At 36.5% G+C, this 25,458-nt stretch overlaps 1 protein-coding gene across 2 annotated transcripts in view; it reads right to left on the bottom strand.

Moving 5' to 3' along the window:
- Positions 1-1,254: 1,254 nt before the first annotated feature.
- The window catches only part of ME2 (malic enzyme 2), a 63,190-nt gene continuing 38,986 nt past the window's right edge, over positions 1,255-25,458 (bottom strand). For both annotated transcript variants that reach the window (XM_035271094.3, XM_002757241.7), the window contains exons 11-16: positions 25,075-25,189; positions 22,711-22,853; positions 16,024-16,126; positions 6,848-6,918; positions 6,087-6,185; positions 1,255-2,080 (exon numbers count right to left, since the gene is read on the bottom strand). In XM_035271094.3, coding sequence (XP_035126985.1) covers positions 1,913-2,080; positions 6,087-6,185; positions 6,848-6,918; positions 16,024-16,126; positions 22,711-22,853; positions 25,075-25,189 — 699 coding nt within the window. In that variant the 3' untranslated portion in view covers positions 1,255-1,912. The remainder of the gene's footprint in view (positions 2,081-6,086; positions 6,186-6,847; positions 6,919-16,023; positions 16,127-22,710; positions 22,854-25,074; positions 25,190-25,458) is intronic.

Genomic DNA, 25,458 nt, shown 5'->3' with positions numbered 1-25,458 from the left:
GGCTCTATGACCGTGCCTGTGAATAGCCACTGTTCTCCAGCAAGGGCAACATAGCAAAACCCCGTATCTAAAACAAACCAAAACTCATAAACCTTTCATCTTTAATTAGAAGAAAGAAATTGTGACCATATGTTATGAAAAAAGACTTCTGACTTTACTCATCTGTTCAATGAATTAGCCAACTGCATTTTCCCATACTTCAAATGGCAATGCCCTTGCAACCGTTTTGAAAGTATTAAATTATATTCAAAATTATTATGAATTGGGCCAGGTGTGGTGGCTCACGCCTGTAATCCCAGCACTTTGGGAGCCCAAGGTGGGTGGATCATCTGAGGTCAGGAGTTCACAACCAGCCTGGCCAACATGGTGAAATACTGTCTCTACTAAAAATACAAAAATTAGCTGGGTGTGGTGGTGGGTGCCTGTAATCCCAGCTACTTGGGAGGCTGAGGTAGGAGAATGGCTTGAACCCGGGAGGCAGGGGTTGCAGTGAGCTGAGATTGTGCCATTGCACTCCAGCCTGGGTGACAAGGTGAGACTCTGTCTCAAAAAAAAAAAAAATTCTTATGAATCAATTTCTATAGGCAGAAGATGAAAAAACCGAAGTCTTTTTCCTACAAAGCAATATAAAATACTGTGGATACTCATATTATCGATGACTATCTGTTGTTACTATCCTAGAATGAGCATTTAAAAGTATTCTTCCCTCAAAGCAACCGTGGTAGGCAGATACATTTTCCTTTAGAATTCTCCAATATGCAAGCAACATAAGAAAATTGTTCTCATTAGCCATTATTATTTTACTGGGATTGAAAAGGGCATTTCCTAGATGAATACCACCAACCTTATTCATCCCCACTTAGCTCTAAATTAATTTTGGTGGTTTAAAAAAAATAAATCTGCCTTCAATGGTGAAAGAGCTGTCACCATCAATGATATTCAATGAAATAGTGTCATAGTAACATTTGTAACGTTCCAAAATTATCTCAAGAAATAAAGAACATCAGTGCTGGAATAAGGGCATAGTTTCTCCAGTTAAATATGACTCATTTTGATGTGAAGCATGACTTAGATTTTAAAAGTCATGTGATGTATCCCATATGTGTTAGGTATCCTATACTCCCTCCTAGAATCATTTAGAAGTAATAAAAATATGTGTTTTTCATAATAAGCAAATCTAAATTTCTAGTTGGCCAGTAAGATAGCATAATTGAAGCAATTAAATTGTTATTAAATAAAAAGGTTACACTATGATTTTTATACACTGTTGAAACAATGACTTTTATTCATTTAAAGCCAGCAGTAGTACCCATTACTCTCATAATGTTATAGTTAAGCCTTGATTTAGTTCCAGAAAATAAATAGGGTAAAATTTTAGTATTTCCCTAGCTTTGTCTGCTACAAGGGAATTTCAGAGTATGAAGGTAAGATGAAGCAGATATAGAAGAACATTTTTAGATACTGATAATTTTTCCTTGGAATTTAGTTAAAATTTAGTTTCTTCTCAAAATTCTGTCCTTCTATTCATAAATTTCTATTTTAGTAGCTCTAAAAGAACTAGGTGAGAGAAGATTATTACCCATAATAGTAAACAGCAAATACTTTGGTAAGTCTGAATTAAAGTATAAATGAAGACATTCACAAACACACTTTTTACATCTCCTGGATGTGGCATGGGCTGTATGTTAGAATTAAAGCATCACAATTATCTGATTGTAGGGTGCTGGTGGGCAATGCAATCCATCAACACGTCTACTCCAACAGATGTGAAGATGCATGGAAAAAATACATCAACCAAAGTGGTCAGGGAGAACAAAACACAGAAAACATCATAAAACTGAGGACATTATCTCTTATTGTCTGAAAAAAGGGGTTCCCCAGAGCAAAAAAAGTATTTATGAGGGGAGTGCTTCTATTCTGTTATCACAGGAGGGCTTGACGCAGATTCTGGCCACTCATACACATCTGGCAGCAGGGAATCATATTCACTCCGCCATATTCTTTCTTTAACATATTTGGCCTTGTCTTCAGGTTCTGGATATCGGAAAGCCATTTTATTAGCATACAGGTATTCTGTAACCTGAAAAACAAATAAGGTTATTGCGTAGGCTCTGAGTATTAACCTATTAGAGAGACAACATACTATTTTAACACAGGAAAATAAGTTTAGAAGAATGGTATTTTTCTTTTTTCAAAAAAAATAACATTACTTTGATTCATTTCAAAACATTTGGAAACTACGGAAAGTTTAAGAGATAAAATCAAACACTTTTAAGTTCTACTATGTGCTCACTCCAGTAAATACATATAGGTAACCTGCCAAGAGAGAGAGAACACGATGAAAACCTAACCCAAGCTCTGCCTCTTCTACTGACCCCTTTCTTCTTTGCTTCCAGAAAGAAAAGCCTATGCCACTGCAGAAGCAACACACTCTCTACTCCTGCCTCTGGGGAAGTGCAGAGACATGAACCTGAGCCTGTGCACCTATACTAATCCCAAGCAGAGGTCTCCTTCTACGACCTTATGTACTACCTCTCATTTGGACATACCAATTATCTCTCTTTTTGTTCCTTAGAGACAGGGTCTTACTCTGTCACCCAGACTGGAGCACAGTGGTATGAAAGTATCACTGCAGCCTTGGCCTCCTGGGCTTAAGCAATCCTCCCACCCCAGCCTCCTGAGTAGCTGGGACTATAAGCACATATCACTGTGCCTGGCTTTTTTTCTTTTTTTTTTGGTAGAGGTGAGATCTTGCTCTGTTGTCTAGGACTGGTGTCAAACGTACAGCCTCAAGCTATCCTCCTGCCTTGGCTTTTGAAAGTGCTGTGATTGTAGGAGTGAGCCACTGTGCCTGGCCCAGTACTCTCTTAACTGACCAATATCTTCCAAAATCTGCCCCACCTGAAATATCATTCTATAAATTCTAAAATTGAACTCTATCATCCTAGTTCTGGGCTCTAAAATCTTCAATTGTTTTATAATAGAAGGTAATCACACTCTGTAGCCTGACATTTGTAAATTGGTGCAGCTGGCTTTAACATAACTTTCAAATTTTCTTTGCCATTTCCCTACCTGTTCCTTAGACTCCAGGCTCAACTATTATTCTGAAAACATACCAATTCCCAATCTTTTCTTAGGTTATAGGCACCAAAATAATGCAATAATAAAATTAACAGTTAAGGCTGGGCACTCAAGGCTGGGCATGGTGGCTCACCCCTATAATCCCAGTATTTTGGGAGGCCAAGGTGGGCAGATCTCCTGAGCTCAAGAGTTCGAGACCAGTCTGGGCAACACTGCAAAACTCTGTCCCTACCAAAAATGCAAAAAAAATTATCTGGACATGGTGGCGCATGCCTATGGTCCCAGCTACTCAGGAGGCTGAGGTGGGAGGATTGCTTAGCCTGGGAGGCAGAGGTTGCAGGGAGCTGAGGTCACACTGCTGCACTCCAACCTGGGTAACAGCATAAAACCATGTCTCCAAGAAAAAAAAAATTAATGGTCAAAACGATAAAATTTTATGATCATCTATATAGAAGTTGAAATTGTGGTTGATAAATCACATAGTGAATCCTAATGTTTAAGAAAAATCTTAGTAAGCTAGAAATAGAAGCCTACTTCTTTTAAAAAGTAGAAAATACTTATTTCAATCAAAAGCTAGCATCAAATTTAATATTACCATACAAAGATGTTAGTCAGGTGTGGTGGCATGTGCTCTAGCTACTCAGGAGGTTGCGGGAGAAGGATCACTTGAGCCTAGGAGTTTGAAATCAGCTTGGCAATACAGACTGTCTATAAATTGAAAAAAAAAATACAAGAATGCCCTTACCAATCTAATTGCTTAAAACTCTTCTGCAGTTGCAGCTAATTTATAGTTAGAGAAAAAAGGACTATGCATATTAAATAAGAAAAAATTACTTGCAGACAATTAAAAACTCAACAATTCCAAATGAAATGAAAAACTATTGAGTGTTCAAAAAACTGGTTATCAAGTAAATTCATAAAAATGAGTATGTTTTCAAATTAGAATTATTATTCCTGCCTTTTCCTATATATTAGAAATGATCGGTAAGAAAATACTTGGAAAGAAAACAATGTCTATTATATTAGAATAATAGAAATTTTAAAATATTTTGAAAAAAAGTAAAAATGCCATATTCAAATGAAGAAAACAAAATTATATTGAAAGATTTTTCTGAAAAGACCTTAATAAGTAAAGAGAGATACTGACTGGAGAATACTCAATACTGAAAGACCCAATTTCACCAATCTAATTTATAAATCTAATAATTTCATACCAAAGTTGCAGAGTTTTTTAAATAAAAAAAACAGATACAAAAATTTATCCAAAAGAAAAAAACTGAGAACAGACCAGAAAATACTGAAAAGCATAATGTTGGAAAAGATAAAGAACGAAATGTTACCACATTATACAGATTATAAAAATTAAAACACGGGAGGCTGAGGCAGGAGAATCACTTGAACCAGGGAGTTGGAGGTTGCAGTAAGCTGAGAATGTGTCACTGCACTCCAGCCTAGATGACAGAGCAAGATGCTGTCTCAAAAAAAAAAAAAAAAAATTAAAACAGTGTCAGATACTAAACAAAAATGGTCAGGAATAGAAATCCCAGGAACAGATTCAACTCCCAATTAACTGGAAACAACAGACGCATTAATCAACAAATAATGCTGGGGCGAATGGTTAACTACTCAGGAAAAAAATGTTTCCCTTTCTCATATCATACATTAAAATAAATCCCAGAGAGACTAAAAAGTTTTATTTTAGAAAATGCATGTAAATATTTATGATTTGGACAGAAGGCATTAATATTCACAAAAAGTGAGGACAAAATCCAAAAAATAAACAAATAATTCCATAAAAAACTTTAAAAAGACATGCCAAACAATTCTATAAAGTTAAAACAAATGACAAATGTGAAAACATGTGCACCACAACAAATAGGAGGATCACTACACTTAATATATAAAAAGCCCTCAGAAATCAACACCAGAAAGTAGAAAGGCAAATATCTAATACAAGAAAGAGCAAAAGTCATGAAAAAGTAGTTCATCGAAGAAGCAGGCGGATCACGAGGTCAGGAGATCGAGACCATCCTGGCCAACATGGTGAAACCCTGTCTCTACTAAAACCACAAAAATTAGCTGGTGTGGTGGTTTGTGCCTGTAATCCCAGCTACTTGGGAGGCTGAAGCAGGAGAATCGTTTGAACCAGGGAGTTGAAGTTGCAGTGAGCAGAGATTGTGCCACTGCAACCTGGTGACCCAGCGAGACGCCGTCTCAAAAAAGAAAATACAATTGTTGAATAAATTAAAAAATTATTCAATCTCACTAATAAATGCCTTAAATAAAAATGAGAAACAAACCAATTTTCACCTATTAAATATACAAGATTAAAAAATAATTCTAACTATTGGCCAAAGTATAGAAAAAGATACACTGTAATTGCTGCAATGTAAATCAGTACTTATTTTCTGAAGAGATTATTTGACAATAGGCATCAAAAGCCTTAAACACCTTAAAAACCTTGGTTCTTAAGCATAGAATTTATCGCAAAGAAAAACCATCACAAATGCACACATAGATTTATCTGTAAGAATGGCTGTTCACTACACTGTTATTACTGTTTTTTTGAGACGGAGCTTTGCCTTTGTTGCCCAGGCTGAAGTACAGTGGTGCTATCTCAGTTCACTGCAACCTCTGCCTCCCAGGTTCAAGCATTTATCCTGCCTCAGCCTCCCAAGTAGCTGGGATTATAGGCATGTGTCACCACCTGAGGTCGGGAGAGTTCGAGACCAGCCTAACCAACATGGAGAAACCCCATCTCTACTAATAACTTTATTTTTAATAGAGATGGGGTTTCTCCATGTTGGTTAGGCTGGTCTCGAACTCCCGGCCTCAGGTGATCCGCCTGCCTTGACCTCCGAAAGTGTTGGGATTATAGGTGTGAGCCACTGTGCCCAGCCTCTGCAGCCTGCTAAATATTTCAGATTTATCTCTAATAAAGTTGTATTTCTTGTATAAGAAAATGTCATTAAAATTAATATGAAGAAGTTTAAGTTATTACTTACTTTAATAGCAATGTTAATAGAAACTTCCTGAATATTAGAAAGTGGTGGGTAAAGTCTCCCTTGGGCTAGCTCTTCATCCGTCAACTGGCTTGTTAGTGCCTGAAGAGAAAAACAGCATTTTGCTTTTTTTTTTTTTTTTTTTAATAATAGAATAAGGACCCTATAAAATGGAAAAAGCACTGGGGAAATGGAGAGTAATACAGGTAATATAATTTCCCTTATTTCTTGAAGGAATACACTTAAATCACTGCAGAAATTATAACCATTCACCACTAAACAATAAATAACCAGATTTAAAGACTTATGTTCTACTTTACATTATACATGTAGAGCTTGGCTTAATTGCAATGGCCACTTTGAAAACAGACATTAATTGTATTAATGTAAGTTATTCAGAAATACTTCAAAGTCTGGTGCTCCCATAGGCTAGCACTCCAAATAATACCAGTACTTGTCCATTAAAAACATGCAAGGAATTATTTATGCTGTCACAATATATCCAGATATATACAATAAAGGACAGTCTAAAAGTGTTATTAAGAGGATTCAGTTTACAAACATATGAAAAGTCATAATTAAAAACATATTTTATGCATAAATAGGCAATTCATAGAAGCAATTTGAGTAACTTCCTTTTCATTAATAAGGCAGATTTAACCCATTCTCTCCCTGCTTTTAATTTTCAGATCTGTTCATCTTTATAATTTTAATTTTCAGATCTGTTCATCCTTTATAAAATAAACAACATTTAAAATATTTACCTTTGCAGCTTCTAGGAAAACACTGTCACTAATATGCCGGGTGTTACAGAGAATAACAGCTAAAGCCACACCTAGAATACATTTTAAAGTTTACTTAGTAAGATCACTTTTCAAATTATGAAAGAAGTCAATTCCTGTGTTCAGGCAAATAGATGGTAACCCATCCACATCCCAAACAGCTCCCCAAAACACAGAAAACAGCCAAGAAAAAAACAGAAATCTGAGTTAAAATCAAACAATCTTTAGTTAATGATTCTCATTTGCTAAATAATTTTAGAAATATCAAATGGCTTTTCTCAGTTCAGTTTTTACATTTATGAAAATTAAAAATACATACAATTAATAATTAATCAACACTTGTTTTAATACCCAGTTCCCAGCCCACCTCTAACCCTCTATTTCTTGCTTTACAGAGGCAATGACTTTCAATTTTTTTTGTTGATTAATGTTTCTCTCACTCTTAAATAACTTATGTTTCTTGTGATTTTTTTCTCTTTTTTGCCCTCTCTTATGGTGCTGATCTTGTGATTTCAGAGTTTTGGAGATCACTGACTCCTTCCTGTGACAGTTAAGTATTTAGTGCTCTTTTATATTTTCAGCTTTCTCTCTTCTTCCCAGTATAGTTAGAGCATAATTTTGGTTCAATCACTGTTCAATGTTTATATTATTATGACTTCATAAATGCTATTCACAGTTGAGCCATGCATTAACATTATATCATGATGCATAATATTTGCATAACTTTGTCTTTCCTGAAGTTAGTAATCGTCCTTTTTTACTTTACTTTGATTTTTTTAGTACTTAACGTTGTTATTTCACCCTGGAATCTCACTCAATTGTCTAAATCCTTCTTCTATTTTAGCTACTTTAAATATTCTCTAATTTCTTTCTTTTTTGAGACGAGTCTCGCCCTGTCGCCCAGGCTTGAGTGCAATGGCGCAATCTCAGCTCACTGCAACCTCTGCCAGGTTTGAGTGATTCTCCTGCTTCAGCCTCCCAAGTAGCTGGGACTACAGGTGTACACTACCACGCCCGGCTAATTTTCTGTATCTTTAGTAGAGATGGGGTTTCACCATGTGGGCCAGGCTGGTCTCGATCTCCTGACCTCCTGATCTGCCCAGCTTGGCCTCCCAAATGTGCTGAAATTACAGGCGTGAGTGAGCCACTGTACCCAACCTATTTTCTCTAATTTCATGCTCTAGAATAAATCTCTGCTAAAGCTCCATTCTGGTCTGGCTGTCCCCCATTCCAGCTATGGAGCTGTCATCTTAGAAAAACACTTTATCATCATGGGTCTCTTTGCTTCTAAATTGACTCCATTTCCTAAATCCAACTTTTCCTGATTTTTTGTTACTCCCTCTTTTGGTAGGGTACATTCTCCCATGGCTTTCAAGAACAGTGCAGGGGAGATATATATTTTTTGGAATCTTGCATTTCTGAAAATGTGTTTGTTTACTTCTTTCTACTTATACTTGATCGTTGGTCTAGGTTTAGAATTCTGGCTTGGAAATATTTTTCCTTCAGAACTGTGAGGTATTATTCTAATACCATCTAGCTTCTACTGCTGGTGAGAAGCATCAATTTGAGTTCAGATCCTTTTGAGGTGATTGTTTTTGTTTAATCTCTGGGTGCATGTAAGATCCCTTTTCAATTTTTTTTTTTTTTTTCCAACAGGGTCTCACTCTGTCACCGAGTGGAGTACAGTGGCACCGTCATAGCTCACTGCAGTCTCAACCTCCATGGGCTCAAGCGATCCTCCTACCTCAGCTTGCTGAGTAGCTGGGATTACAGGCATGTAGCATTACACCTGGCTAATCTTCTTAATTTTTTGTAGAGACAGGGTCTTACTATGTTTCTTAGGCTGGTTTTAAACTTCTAGACTCACACAATCCTCCTGCCTCAGTCTCCCAAAGTGCTGGGATTACAGGCACGAGCCATCATGCCCAGCCAGATCCTTATTTTTATACCTAATGGTCTGCAATTTCATAACACTGTGCCTTGATGTGCATTATTTTAACTCATCATGTTTAGCATTCAGTCAGTAGGTGCTTCCTATCTGAAAACTTGAGTCTTTCAGTTTTGGGAAATGTTCGTGAAGTCTTGAGGATTCATTTCCCTCCATTTTTCTGTTCTTGCTCCCTGAAATCTGTATTTTCTGATATCATACCTCTTGGATTGGCTAATTTTCTGCTTTATTTTCCTTCTTCTGTCCTTTGCTCTATTTTGAGGTAACTCAATCATCTTTTTCTTTTATCTTTCTGCTACAAACTTCATTTTTAGGAGCTTGTTTTGCTTTCTAATTTTTTAAAAAATAAAATTCTGTCTTGTTTATAGGATATAATATTTTGTCCCCAAGAATATTGATAATTTTTAAAACTTTCTTTTTCTTCCCATTAGCCTTGTTTTTTCCTCCAAGATGTCTTTTTCTGTTTGTCTGCTTTGGTCTCTTTTACAAAACTCTTTCATAAAGAGACTTTCCTCAGATGACTAGTAATCTTTGAGCATTTCTCATTTAAAGGTTAAGAACTAAAGAATATGATTGGAAGCTATGAGGGTGGGGTTTACCGCCTCTGAGCATACAGGCTTTTAAACTTCCTATTTTCTAGCATCTCTGTCCTCAACTATGTCTGGTGTCTCCCAGCCTAGAAACAATGTTTACTCTATTCAAAGACTATCCCAGCCAGTTTTCAGAAAGGTTAGTCATCAGATTACCCAGGGCTGAGAAGGTCACAGAGTTAATAGCATTTTTAAGTAGAGAATTTGGTCCATTTACATTTAATGTAGTTTTTAGTTTATTTTTTTTAAAAGTAACTGGGGCAGATTTCACCCCACTTAGTCCCATCACTCTCATCTCATCTTGCCTTGCTTATTCTATGTTCCTTTTCCTCTTCTTTCTTGCTTTTCAAATTTTTGTTGTCTCATTTCATCCCAACATTACCTTACCATAAACAGGAAATCTTTGTAGTATTCTAATGGTTATCCTAAAATTTATATCATGCATCTTTAACTATCAAAATTCCATATTAAAAAAATTTTTTTTTTTTGAGACAGGATCTTGCTCTATCACCCAGGCTAGAGTGCAGTGGCACAACGAAAGCTTGCTGTAACCTCAAACTCCTGGGCTCAAGCAATCCTCCAGCCTCAGTGTCCTGAGCAGCTAAGACTACAGGTATATGTCACCACAACTGGCTAAGTAAAACAAATTTTTTTTTTTGGTAGAGACATAGTCTCCCTATGTTGCCAGGGCTAGTCTCTCAAGCTCTTGGCCTCAAGTGATCCTCCCACCCAGTGCTGGGATTACGGGTGTGAGCCAACATCTCCAGCTCCACATTAATTTTTAATTTACCTTCCTACCAACCAATGTAAGTCCCTCATAACAGTTTAACTCTATTTAACTAAGCTATTATTGTTATACATTTTAATTCTCTCTGCATTTTTCAAAATGCCTATCATTTTTGTTTCACTCTATATAAACAACATCAATTTTGTTGTACCTACCCCCTTATAACTTCTTTGCTCTTCATTCCTTCCTATATCTCAGAGTTTCTATGTAGGATAATTTTCTTTTTCCCTAAGTAACAAAATTTCCTTTCCTTTAATATAAAAACAATATGCCAGGTGGTGAATCCTCGGTTTTTTGTTTTTCTGAAAATGTCTTCATTTTGCCTAATTTTTGAAGAATATTTTCACTGTGTCATGAATTCTAGGTTGGCAAGTATTTCCCATAAGCAATTTTAATAGGTCATTCCACTGCCTCAGTATCTTACTGTCACTGAGGAATCTGCTGTCGGTCTAAAGGTCAATTCTTTGAAGGAAATCTTTGTGTTCTGGCTGCTTTCATATTCTTCTCTTTGCGGCGACTATAAAGCCTCACAACAATGATTCTAGATGTAGATTTCTTTTTATGCATCTCATATGGGTTTCTATGAGCTTTTTGAATATTGATTGTCAATCATCAGTTCTAAAAAAACCTCCGCCATGAGGCCTGCAAGTGTTGCTTCTGCTTCATTCCCATTTCTTCTAGGACTTTTCAATTAAAGATGTATTAATGAAATGTCTGTTACCTACTTTTCTGGGTTTTCCTCTTTTTTTTTTTTTTTTTTGGTCTCTCTGTACTGCATTCTGGATTGTTTCTTCTGAGATATTTTCCAGTTGATTAATTCTCTATGGTCTAATCTGCCATAAGCCTCATTCACTCAGTTTTTTTTTTTTTTTTTGAGACAGGGTCTTGCTCTGTCACCCAGGCTGGAGTACAGTGGCTCAATCACGACTCACTCCAGCCTTGACCTCCCAAGCTCAAGTGATGCTCCTATCTCAGCCTCCTGGGTAGGTAGGACTACAGGCATATGCCACCATGCCAAATATATATATTTTTAATTTTGTAAAGATGGGGATCTCACTATGTTTCCAGGGCTGGTCTCAAACTCCTGGGCTCAAGTGATTCTTCTGCCTTGATCTCCCAAAGTGCTAGAATTACAGGCATAGGCATGAACCGTCACACCCGGCTCACTCAGTTCTTATAGATTACTACATTTTTCAATTCTAGAATTTAGTGGTACTTGTCTAAATTTTCAAGATTGGCTTTTATCTCTATAAACATAATAGCATATTTGTTTCATGGCGTTTGTGTTATATCTAGGGTTTTAGTATGTCTATTTTTCACGGTTTTGCTGGTTTTGGCTATTATGTGCCTTGTTATCTTTTTTTTTTTTTTTAACTTAGGTTGTACTTGAAGATTTATTTATAAAAATTTAATTTGAGAACTAGGATAGTGTTATCTTATTTGGGAGAAATTTTTGTTTGCTTCTGTTGGGCACTTGTGGGCACTGGCAGTCATGAGAGAGGCTTGAGGTTTTCTAAATCACCCTTTGCTGCTGCAAACTGTAATCCCATCCCAAGATACAGCACTTTAGGGTTTCAGTCCAGAGTGGGAGGTGTTGCCAGACTTGGACATGCTGCTGATCTTGTCCACCTTCCATGACAAGCACAGCTGTACCTCTTAACCACTTTCTTTCTGGTCTGTGCCTTCACTGTAAAACTGGCTTCAAAAGCTGGCTCACCTCTCTGTGCATTAGTTCCCTCCATAACCTTGGTCCAGAATTCCCCAATATTTTATTAGAGTCAGTATCTTATCCTTTTGACCCTTTTAAGGTTTTCAAAAAAATTTCACCCTGTTAAGAGTTGCTCACCTAGGTCATTCAAACATTATCAGAGCTTTTTTTAGAGTTGCTTTATAAACAGACTTTCAGCCAATCCTCCTGTTTTTAGGCTCATTTCTACCTCAAATGCCAGGTCGCTTTATTTTTTTTGAGACAGTCTCACTTTGTTGCCCAGGCTAGAGTGCAGTGGTATGATGATGGCTCACTGCAGCCTGGACCTCCTGGGCTCAAGCAATCCTTCCACCTCAGCCTCCTGGCTAGCTGGGACTACAGGCATGCATTACCACATCTGGCTAATGTCTTTCATTTGTGGAAGAGACAAAGAAGTCTTACTATGTTGCCCAGGCTGGTCTCAAACTCCTAGCCTGAGGCAATCCTCCTGCCTTGGCCTCCCAAAATGCTGGAATTACAGGCATGAGCCGCCATGCCTGGCCAGGTTATTTTTAATTTTGTATTTGTGTATTCATAACTGTTACTAAAGTTAGGACTTCAAAATGTTACATAAAAATAATCAACTGCTAAATTCCTTAAATATGACATAAAAAATGATTTTGCTGAACTTAGAACAACTATTCAACCCAGCAATCCTATTATTGGGTATATACTCAAAGGAATATAAATTGTTCTACCATAAAGACACATGCATGTGTATGTTCACTGCAGCACTATTCACAACAGCAAAGACATGGAATTAACCTAAATGCCCATCAATGGTAGACTGGATAAAGAAAATGTGGTACACATACACCATGTGTATGAATAAAATTCAATACTATGCGGCCATAAAAATGAATGAGATCACATCCTTTGCGGTAACATGGATGGAGCTGGAGGCTATTATCCTAAGTGAACTACCACAGGAACAGAAAACCAAACACCACATGTTCTTACTTGTAAGTCGAGCTAGGTGATAAGAACTCATGGACACGAAGAAGGGAACAACAGACACTGGGGGCTATTTAAGGGTGGAGGGTGAGAGGAGGATAAGTATAAAAAAACTATTGGTTGCCATGCTTATTACTCAGGTGACAAAATATACATGAAACCCCCTGCAACACACAATTTATCTATATAACAAACCTTTATATGTACCCCTGAAACTAAAAAACGGTTAAAAAAAATACCTTTGTTAAAATCAGCAGAAAAGTATTTCCTTCCCTGCTCTCATGCCTTTTAGGCCACAGAAATATGACTGAATAGAAAACATTGATTTTTGAACATTATCAAGTTATAGAAAAAGATTATAGATGATGGGACAGTTTTATTATAGAAGTTCGGTCTCAAGAGACATACAGAAAAACATGAGAGGGGAAAAAAAAAGAAAAAAATTAATAATAGAAAAGTACCAGGATATTCACAGACTAAATACCCTCTTGACTTTGACAACAGTTATACATGTGTGCCTGATGCCAGCCTATGTAAACTGTAAGTCTACTTGTCATATCTTAATTAGAGCCTGCTGTCAGCTAGTCAGGGAAAGGACTATCAGAAGAAAAAAGACACAAGTGCAAAAAAAAAATCATATCAAATTATTCAACACACTCTTTGCTTAAAAGAGACCTCTGAGGATCACCAGGAATTTATGGAAAATACAGCACAAAGGAAGAAATATTGAAAGGAATCATAATAATTCTCCAAAAAAAGCTGAAAGAGGCCAAGCATGGTGGCTCATGACTGTAATCCTGGCACATTGAGGCTGAGGTGGGCGGATCACAAGGTCAGGAGTTTAAGACCAGCCTGACCAACACGGTGAAACCCCATCTCTATTAAAAACACAAAAATTAGCTGGGCATGGTGGCAAGTGCCTGTAACCCCAGCTACTCAGGAGGCTGAGGCAGGAGAATTCTTGAACACGGGAGGTGGAGGTTGCAGTGAGCTAAGGTTGTGCCATTGTACGCCAGCCTGGGTGACAAAAACAAGACTACATCTCAAAAAACAAAACAAAACACAAAACCTGAAAGAATACTGCAACCGTTTTTATTTTTAAAAGTAGCTATTTAGAAAGAGCAATTCTAGAATTAAAGAAAGGTATTAGAATAAAATATAAGTTGTTGAACTGAGTTAATGATAAATGATATTAAGCAATTATTATTAACTTCCTTCAGTGTGATACCAGTATTGTGGTTGTATTTAAAAAGTAAAAATACTTGGCCAGGTGCGATGGCTTACGCCGGTAATTCCAGCACGTTGGTAGCCGAGGCGGGCAGATCACATGAGATCAGGAGTTCAAGACCAGCCTGGTCAACATGGTGAAACCCCATTTCTACTAAAAATACAAAAATTAGTCTGGCATGGTGGTGTACATCTGTAGCCCAGCTACTCAGGAGGCTGAGGCAGGGGAACTGCTTGAACCTGGGAGGTGGAGGTTCCAGTGAACTGAAATCGTGCCACTGCATTCCAACCTGGACGACAGGGCAAGACTCCGTCTAAAAAAAAAAGGAACACCTAATTTTTTAGAGAAATATACTGAAGCAGTTATGAATGAAATTACATGATATCTCTGATTTGCTTTAAAAAAACTCACTGAAGGTGGGGTGGGTGGGAAGCAGTACCGACTAAATAAGACTGGCTACATGTTGATAACTGCTGAAAGGTGGGAGACTGGAACATAAGACTTCAATTATTGTCTCTACTCTACATGTTGGAAATTTCCAGTAATAAAAATTAAAAAAAAAAAAGACTTGAAATATCTAAAACATTCCAGTGACCTTTTAGAAATCTAAAGAGAAAATTTTAAAGATTCTGAGAGAGGAAAAAACTAGTATGTGTAAAGGAATGAGAATCTCACTGGCCACTAAAAGGAAATGAAAGAATGTCTTCAAAGGTCTGAGGAAAATGACTGACTCCACAGATCTCTGCCTAGCCAAACTATTAAGTGAGAGGACAAAATAAAAACATATTTTATATGTCTAAAGACATAGCTAACATATACATATTTTCAGATGGGTAAAATCAAGTTTTATCCATACTTTAGAAAAAAACTTAGTCAAAGATATATTCTAGAAGCATGAGACAGAGCTAAGAATGGAACAGCAGCACACATGGGTAGTAAAGAGAACAACATGGGATACAAGAAATAGTTTGCTGCCAAGTAAGAAGAAATGAAAAAAGCTGGCGAGAAATTACAGGAGGATTCATTACACTTGATACTTGATTTTGAGTGTCAAAAATTTAGTGATATAGAACTGCATATTCTATTTATTAAATCACACTCCTGTTTAGATGGTGAACAGTATTTATATAATCGTGGTTTTGAATATTCAGAATTAGCCTGTAGACAAAGCATAATCGACAACAGAACATAATGCAAATGTCCAAAAACCCTGTACAAAGGAGAAATATTAACAACCCAAACTGAGAGATGGAATAAGAAGAGAGAAGAAGCAAAACATCAGATGTTTTTCATATTTCATTGTGGCAAGCTACTGAAAACTTTTAACTCGCTAAGAAAAGCTCTTTAAGTATGTTATATAAAGGTTAAAGGTAACTACTTAGGAAAACTAATTAAAAGTAGTAAGACAAATTAAGCAGTAGAGAGAGGAAGCAAGGTATTAGAAGGTATGTGTGCACTATTACTTATATTTCATAGTGTGACATTCATACATACAGTTGAGTTGCAAGAATCAATAAAAGGAGATAAATCTATCAGTCATGATGAAAACCACCAGAAAAACTCCCAGCACATTACTGACAGTGGTTTTGAGAAGTATAAGAAGGAGGTACACCAAGGGGAGACAGAGAGGGTTACATCATTTTGTGCCATTCTGTTCCTTTGCATTTTTACAAACCATGCAATATATTATTTCTATAATAAAAACAAATTTAATTAGCAATATGAATAAATTTTCAGAGAAAATGAAGCATGTTGAATTTGATGAATTCCTTGAGTTTTCTTGTACATTTATAACAAACTTCTGTAAATACTGTTGCTCATTTCAATCTTTCATTCTAAAGAATTCCATTAAGTATTTTTGCATAATTAACTATTGCTCTATAACATAAATAATGGTGATTTACCTGGAAAAATATATACATTGTTTCCTTGACCTGGTGTAAAGACTCGCCCATCTGTGAGTTTCACTGGCCCAAATGGACTGCCACTGGCAAACAAACACCTGCCCTGTTAATAAAATGAAATAACTTCAATTTTGTTACTTTCTGTGGATAAGAAAACTGAGATGAATTCATACAAAATCAAGTCCTGGAGTAAAGCAGACCAACATATTACTTTGAAACAAGGCATAATACTATATAACAATCTTTTCATTACAATCCTTTTGTTAAGATGAGGTTTGTTTTATGTGTAGTATACATTCAATAAAAAATAAAGTTAAAAATCATTTATTACTAAAAACTTAAAAAATAGACACTTATTTTTGAGAAATTTAGGGCCAGGCACAGTGGCTCGCATCAGCAGTCCTAGCAACTTGGGAGGCGAAGGTGGGCAGATCAGTGGAGACCAGGAGTTTTGAGACCACCCTGACCAACATGGTGAAATCTCATCTCTACTAAAAATACAAAAAGTTAGCTGGGTGTGTTGGCCCATGCATGTAATCTCACATACTCAGGAGCCTGAGGCAGGAGAATCACTTGAACCCAGGAGGCAGAGGTTGCAGTGAGCCAGTATCACGCCACTGCTCTCCAGCCTGGGTAACAGAGTGAGACTCTGTCTCAAAAAAAATAAAAAGAAAGAAATTTAAAATGTAGATGGCCAATAAATATCATCCCAAATTATAAAGACCAATATAAACACCTGTGAATGAAGGGGAGTTACCAAAACAAATGGCTACCATTTACTGTACATCTACTGAAACTAATTACCAAGTACTTTATATGTGTTAACTCAGTTAATTTTGCCCTCATGAAAACTTGATCATCATCTCCATTTCACTAATTAAAAAAAAAAGAATCAGAAAATTAATGCTTTAATATTTTCAAATACTTTGTGAAAAGTCAAACGTCAAGACTGTAGCAGTTAAATCTTAATCTAAGATTTTTTGTAACCCAACAGCCATGATTTTTCAGTGATGCTATAATACCGAGCAGTAGGCAGTTTGTAACACAGACATGTGGTATGACCACAGTATCACTCCAGGAAAAAAAATGGCCTGATGCCTTGTTGAAGAAGAATACTTCTCCAAATTTGTCATATCTATCCAATTTTGATACAATGCTCTATAATGGCATATAAAAGTGTTACTGGCATATTCAGAATTTCTAAGAGAATTAATTGCTCATGTAACTGAAAATCAGAAAGTTATTTATAAAACAAAATCCTTTATCTATCACTTTCCCCCATATATTTCCCCCTATCTGCCACTCTCCCTCAGATGATAAAAAAGAAGAAAGCAACAGCACTCAGGATAACTTATCTTGGAATATTCAAGGAACAACTAAAATAAGTCATGTTTAAACAGCCACTTAGGTTAGGTTAAAAGATAATTTACAGAAAACGGAACTATCTCCACACAGTAGGATAAACAAACTGCCATGATACCCGAACATTCGACAGTTATTGTAAATGTTCAGACACTGCTTTGTCTTCTTTTCCTCAATCGAAAGTGTGTATCATACCAAGGGTGATTATTCTTTATAGTATTGTAGACCCTTGGCTTTAGTGGATTTAACATTAAAGAATTTGACTCCAGGAAATCTGAAGGTCAACAATGTAGAGTAAGCATTACTTTTATAAGATATACTTTCCACTTCAAAATAATACAAAGGTTTAAGAGTAGAAGCAAGTTAACTGTGGTAACAGGGAACAGCTGATTATCTTAGACCTGCAATTCCATATTATATCATTTTCTACCTATTCTGTGGATAGCTATTACAATTCTCTATCTGTTCTAAACATTACTTATGACTAAAAATTTTGTTTATTTGATGATTAAGGTTATTTCATGGTTAATGTCATATACGTTATCACAAGTACATTATTTTTCTGGCACCATTAATTTTAATAGTCTTATACGGTAGATAATACAATATAGCACTTCAAGGAAAAATGTTCTCATGATATCAGTAAGTTTGGAAATTTATAAAGATCTTGGGAATCTCTTCAATACTGAAAAAATTCTACAGCAGTTCACATTCTCCAGGACATCATCCCTGCTTCCCCTGCCCATTTTACTCAATAATTAATCCATGGCTTAAACATGGCCAAGTTTTAATGGTAACAGTACATTCTTATTCTGAAGTCCAAGTTGGTCCATGTAAGCAGTTGGCAATTCAACTCTGAAGATTTTTTAAAAGTATTTTTTTCACTGAGCAGCAAAGGGTGTTGGAGTAGTATCTCCATGGTAAAACAAAAGGGGAGTAAAAATTTACCAGGTGATGACTACTCAAAATTCTATGCCATTATTTTATGTAACACTAAGAATTTATGTAAAAGTAAACTATGACACAATGCTCTTTTTTTTAAAAAAAAAAAAAAAAAAAAAAACAGAGTCTCACTCTGTTGCCCAGGCTGGAGTGCAGTAGCATGATCACAGCTCACTGTAGCCTCAACCTCCTGGGCTCAAGCAATCCTCCTACCTCAGCCTCCCAAGTAGCTGAGACCACAGGTGTGCACCACCATGTCCAGCTAATTTTTAATTTTTTTATACAGACAGGGTTTCACTATGTTGCCCAGGCTGGTCTCAAACTCATGGGCTCACACGATCCTTGATCTTAAGAATGATGAAATACAGTATATCAAACTAGTCTCCTTGGGGAAATTTTATTTATTCCAATAATGTATATTTATTACAATTAATATTTACTCAAAAAATAAAATTCTTAAATGAGCAGTTTTCTGGTGACATACTACTACTGCTTAAAATATTTAAATTTTTTTTTTTTTTTTGAGACAGAGTTTTGCTGTTGTTACCCAGACTGGAGTGCAATGGCATGATCTCGGCTCACCGCAACCTCCGCCTCCTGGGTTCAAGCAATTCTCCTGCCTCAGCTTCCCGAGTAGCTGGGACTACAGGCACGCACCACCATGCCCAGCTAATTTTTGTATTTTTTTTTAGTAGAGAAGGGGTTTCACCTTGTTGACCAGGATGGTCTCGATCTCTTGACCTCGTGATCCACCCACCTCGGCCTCCCAAAGTGCTGGAATTATAGGTGTGAGCCACCGTGCCTGGCCAGAATATTACAATTTTTTATACTTCGGAAATGCCAACAATCCATGATGTGTCAAATATATTTACCAAATACATTTAATAGTCACTGTAGAAGACTAAGATTTAATTTGGAGAGCAATAACCATTACTTTTAAGTAGTAAAGCCTGATGAAAAGGACAGACAAGATAAAAGTAATAAAATAAAAATATAAGACATTATACTAAAGAGACTAATTTTTAAATATCTATATGCTGATATTGTGATGGATTTAGAAGAAGAGATTTCAATAATTATTTTATCAACTGGAAAGCAACAGTCATGAGAATTTATTTTGACTAACAGAGTGGCCATATAAAAGCAAAAGGAATTTTGAGAGAAAGTATGTGTCAACGTTTTGTTTTTTTTTTTTGAGACTGTCTCACTCTGTCACCTAGGCTGGAATGCAGTGGCATGATCTCGTCTCACATAGCCTCTGCTTCCCAGGTTCAAGCTATTCTCCTGCCTCAGCCTGCTGAGTAGCTGGGACTACAGGAATATGCCACCATGCCTGGCTAATTTTTTTGTATTTTTAGTAGAGACAGGATTTCACCATGTTGGCCAGGCTGATCTTGAACTCCTGGCCTCAAGTGATCTGCCTGCCTGTGCCTCCCAAAGTGCTGGGATTTCAAGCGTGAACCACTGCGCCTGGTCTACATAGTGTTTAACAATGGGGGGAAAAAAGGAATGCTAAATATATCAAGAGTATGAAAATTAAGTTCAGGAAGTTCTGAAAGTTCTGCTTTGGCAGTGATTTTCTGGGGTGTTTTATGCCAAATTTTCCTCTGGTTACAATTTCAAAAACCAGATAAAATACATTTTAAATAATTTTCTTAAGGAAGTAGAGAGCTAACAAGATAGTGAGAGTCTGGTATTGGGGAAGAAAGGTTTTCAAGATTCAAAAGAAGAGGGAAGCAAGATATATGAGCCTAGCATTTGAAGGTCTTCCCCTCAAGATGAATGCTGATTTCCAAATTAAAAGCTGTGGCTGAGACCCTGAACAGCAAAGCTATCAAAAGTCTCGTGATGACAGAGGAAAATGGATGTTCAGGGACCATTAAGGACGAGAGGTGCTGATAAATACTTCAAGACTTTTGATTTATACCCAAAGGGGTGGATATATCAGGAGAAAGGGCAAACTGGAAATACCCCAGGCCTCATGTGGACCACATCCTGACGGGATTATGGCGACCTACTCAAAAAAGTAAAGTCCCTTTTCCAAAGATGACTTTATCCACAGCCTTAAATTATTGCTATAAATTTTTTTTTTTTTGAGACAGAGTTTTTGCTCGTCGCCCAGGCTGGAGTGCAGTGGCGTGATCTCGGCTCACAGCAACCTCTACCTATGAGGTTCAAGAGATTCTCTGGCCTCAGCCTCCCAAGTAGCTGGGACTACAGGCGTGTGCCACCATGCCCAGCTAATTTTTTTTGTATTTTTAGTTGAGATGGGGTTTCACCATGTTGGCTAGGATGGTCTCGATCTCTTGACCTCGTTATCCACCTGCCTCAGCCTCCCAAAGTGCTGGGATTACAGGCATGAACCACTGCACCCGGCCTATTGCTGTAATTCTTTATATCCATCACTCAATTAGAAAAAACAAAAACAAAACAAAGTACAAATTAGGCTTACAAAAAAACCTGATTGCCAAGACAGAACAAAAGATAGATAATAAAAATGAACTCACAGAGAGTGAGATATTTATTACCATCAGAAAATTTTAATTCATATACTCATGAAATTAGGTGGGGTACAGTGGCTCATGTCTGTAATCCCAGCATTTGGGAGGCTGAGGCAGGGGGATCACTTGAGGCCAGCAGTTTGAGACCAGCCTGGCCAACAAAACAAGACCTTGTCTCTACAAAAATAAAAATTAAAAAATTAGCTGGGTGTGGTGGTGTCTGCCTGTAGTCCCAGCTACCCAGGAGGCTGAGGCAAGAGGATTACTTGAGTCAGGAGTTGGAGTCTGCAGTGAGCTATGATTGTGCCACTACACTCCAGCCTAGGTGACCAAGGGAGACCCTATCTCAAAATAAAATAAAATGATAACATATAATTATTGTTAAAATTATAATATATAATGGTAGTGTGGTTATATTTTTAAAATACTTAGCTTTTGAGAGATATACTATAATATTTATTTTTCTATTACAAAAACTTTTTTTGAAGGAGTGAAGATAAAAAATGTATCAGATTTATTACTTATTCTCAAGGATGTAATCTAGCAATTACAGCTGCAAGACATCATAATAAGCCTTTAAAAATAACTTGCTAGAGCCACTTTGATCACTTATGAGACGGTAGGGAAAAAAAACAAATGTCGAGTGATATATAGGCAGATATTTATAATTGGGCTATAATCCTATGGTAGTATCAAAGATCTAAAAGCACTGAATCTTAAACAGCTTGGATACAAATAAATATATGTTCTCCACAGCTGTCGGATAACTCAAAAAGACAGCCCTAGAAAAGACAAACACCATTGGTGAAGACACATTTGAAAACAGTAAAAAGAAATGTTTCATGAAATGTGAGTACAAGAAAGCAGTATTTAGAAATTGATTGTTTCTATTGTACATGATTTTAAGTCTCTTACTAAATTAATAAATTATTATACAAAGCAAACAGAAATTCTACAAATGAAAAATATTCAATAACTAAAATTAAGAACTAACAACACATTAGCACAGCTGAACAGAGAATCTGCAAACTGGAAGACTGGGCCAAAGAAAATCATCAGATTGAAACAGAGAGCAAGAAGGATAGTATATACAGAAAATAGTGTAAAAGATATATGATGATATATGGTGAAAAAGTCTGAACATATAGAGTCCCATAAGAGAGGAGAGATAGAATGTGGCCAAAGTAGATACTGGCTTATATTTTTTCAAAATAGAAAAGTCAAAAACCAAAAACAGACATCAAGCCACAGATTCAGGAGCAGTATAATAGCCATGTGAAATAAATACAAAGAAAAACATGTATAGGTCTGTCATAGTCAAACTGCTAAAAACCTAAGACAATGATATATCATCAAAAAGAAAACAAAAGTCAGAAAACAATAAAATGATACCTTTAAAATGCTTCAGTATTTACCAACTTTTACTTCTATGTAGAGTGAAAATATCCTTCAACATGAAGGCAAAATAAATTATCAAGAGAATCCATTAGACCTACACTTAAAAAAAGAAATTCTTCTGGTAGAAGGAAAATGATCCTACATAGCAACACAGATATGCAGAAAGGAATAGTGATAAATGAATTAAAATGTAGGTAAATCTGAAATTTTTTTGTGAAATATAATAATGTATTTTGGGTTTAAAATACACAGAAAATTAAAATTCACGATAGTGAAAATATTGTGAGGGCATTACAATGGAGTTATAAAGTAATTGTTTCTCATAACTGATATAAACAATAATTTATATCAGACTTTGATGACCCACAGATGCATGCTGTAATCTCTAGGGAAACCACTAGAAAAACTGTGTAAGAATGTATAACTAATAAGCTAGTCAAAGGAAAATAATACACATATTAATACATGTGACTATTATTAATACCTCTGTAAGTGTATATGCTTCTTCAGCCGTGCACTCTGCCTGTGCTGTAGGATTACTTAATGCAAATATTACAGGCCTTTCATTGATAGAGGCCATGGCTCTGATTACATCAGGAGTGAAAAGACGGCCAGCACCTGCAACTCCTGTAATAAGGGAGAAAAACAGCAACTTCATTACAGGTATAAAAGCAATGCTTACCAAGAGCATTTCTACAATAGGGCTATAATAACAAAAACACAAGTAATAGCTCATTATAAAGACAGCCCTATCTCAGCAACGTAAAATCTATGAGAACACAATCTCAAATCTGAAAAGAAAAAACAGTAAGATGCTGAAAGTTCTCACTTAAATATTTATTGTTTACTACACATACAATAAATAATGGGAAATTTTATTATTTTAACTTTTTGTTTTTTGAGAGTCTCACTCTGTTGCCTAGGCTGGAGTGTAGTGGCACAATCTTAGCTCACTACAACCTCCCTGCTCCTGGGTTCAAGTGATTCTCGTGCCTCAGCTTCCGGGCAGCTGGGATTAAAGGTGTGTGCTACCACATCTGGCTAATTTTTGTATTTTTAGTAGAGATGGGCTTTCGCCATGCTGGCTAGGCTACTCTGAAATTCCTGACCTCAGGTGATCTGACAGCCTCGCCCTCCCAAAGTGCTAGAATTATAGGCATGAGCCACCACGCCCAGCCAGTTTTTAAAAAGAGTATAAGATTGTCTTCATCATTCTAATTAGGAAGATAAAACTTGCTACCACATGGATGAACACTGACATTATGCTAAATAAAGTAAGCCAGTCACAAAGGGAAAAATACCATGTCATTCCACTTAGGTAGTTAAATTCAGAGACAATAAGTAGAATGGTGATTGTTAGTGGTGGGGAGGGTGGGGAAAATGGGGAGTTATTGTTTATCTTTTATTTATTTTTTGAGATGGAGTCTCACTCTGTCGCTGAAGCTGGAATGCAGTGGTATGATCTTTGCTCACTGCAACCTCTGCCTCCCAGGTTCAAGTGATTCTCCTGCCTCAGCCTTCTGAGTAACTGGGACTATAGGTGCATGCCACCACATCTGGTTAATTTTTGTATATTTAGTACAGACAGGGTTTCATCATGTTGGCCAGGTTGGTCTCAAACTCCTGACCTCAGATGATCTGCCACCCATTGCAGCCTCCTAAAGTGTTGGGATTAGGTGTGCCCAGTTGGGAGTTATTAGTGGTTACAGAGTTTCAGTTCTGCAAGATGAAAAGAGTTGCGAAGATTGGTTGCACAACAATGTGAATGTACTTAATGCTACTGAAGTGGCATGGCAAATTTTATGTTATATGATATGTCTTTTACCACAATTAATAAATTTTTAAAAACCCTTATGTGTCAAATGCTAAACTGTTAAACTCCGTGGAACTTGTTATAAAAATAGAAATTTGGAAGGGATAAAAGCAATCCACCTTCACTAAAGCAATCCACTTTCTTGATACAGTTCAGTTTAACAAGCTTTTATTAAACCCCAACAATGTCAAGACACTGTGTATTAGACCATTAGGATATAAAAATGAATATAATGCAGGCAGCTTATGGTTGAGAGAAAAACAATGAATAAAAAGATAATCAGAAAACCTGCAGTAGGGCTGGGCGCAGTGGCTCATGCCTGTAATCCCAGCACTTTGGGAGGCTGAGGCAGGTGGATCACCTAAGGTCAGGAGTCTCAGACCAGCCTCGTCAACATGGTGAAACCCCATTTCTACTAAATTACAAAACTTATTTGGGCATGGTGGCAGGCGCTTGTAATCCCAGCTATTTGGGAGGCTGAGGCAGGAGAACCACTTGAACCTGGGAGGCAGAGGTTGCAGTGAGTCAATATCACGACACTCCATTCCAGCCTAAGCAATAGAGACTCCGTCTCAAAAAAAAAAACAGCTATATAGAAAATTAAATTGCTCCTCTTTTAAACACTTTTATATTTTCTGCTGAAAACATAATGCCATAATGATGTAGTCTGATGTCAGTTATGCAATGCCTGAGTTAAAACACTGAAGTTTTCAGCTTTGTTGCCCACAAAAATTTTGAGTCTGCATAGCATTCTCCTGGTAAAACCTGCAAATGGTTTTGGTCTTTTTCATGTTTTGAGTCCAACAGTCATAACAACTCTAAAAGCAAAGTATGATTGTCTGCATAGTGTTTAGGACTTAAAAGTATAAGCAACATCTGGTAACTGAATTTCATGCATGGTAACCAAAAAGTTACCACAGAAAACACTGGATATGCTGAAAATTGCCAATTCATTTTTAGTAATCGTACATGGTAATTATGACTGGCAACATACAGTTAAGGAGTAAAATTACTTATCAGAATAACTTTACCTACCGATTATAGTTGAAGGCTTCAGTATATTAACTGCATCTTCAAAAGTCTCAGGTATGCTCTCTGGGCCTGGGTGAGTAAATGGCTCCTGATAAGTATCTATTTTTGCTTTCCGTCCCTAAATTTTGAGATAAAATACAGTATTTTTTTAGTCAATGCATATTAAGGATGAAATAAAAAGACATCATTATGAGTTACACATTGTTTCTACAATAGAAATGTATTCTCATTTTCATTTACTTTCTTCTTCAACCCATATCTTCCAATTCTGTCTTCATAATGTCCATATATGCAAATATGAAACAAAAATCAAATCTCCCATTATTTCCAGAAACTTTGTAGTCTCTCTCAAAAATGCATTTACTCTACGAGGTCTTTCTAAGTCCA

This window comes from Callithrix jacchus, chromosome 13 (genome assembly GCF_049354715.1).
Source record: "Callithrix jacchus isolate 240 chromosome 13, calJac240_pri, whole genome shotgun sequence".
Lineage (NCBI taxonomy): Eukaryota > Metazoa > Chordata > Mammalia > Primates > Cebidae > Callithrix > Callithrix jacchus.
Note: the sequence above shows the minus strand (reverse complement) of the source record. Positions and strands in the feature narration are given on the sequence as shown.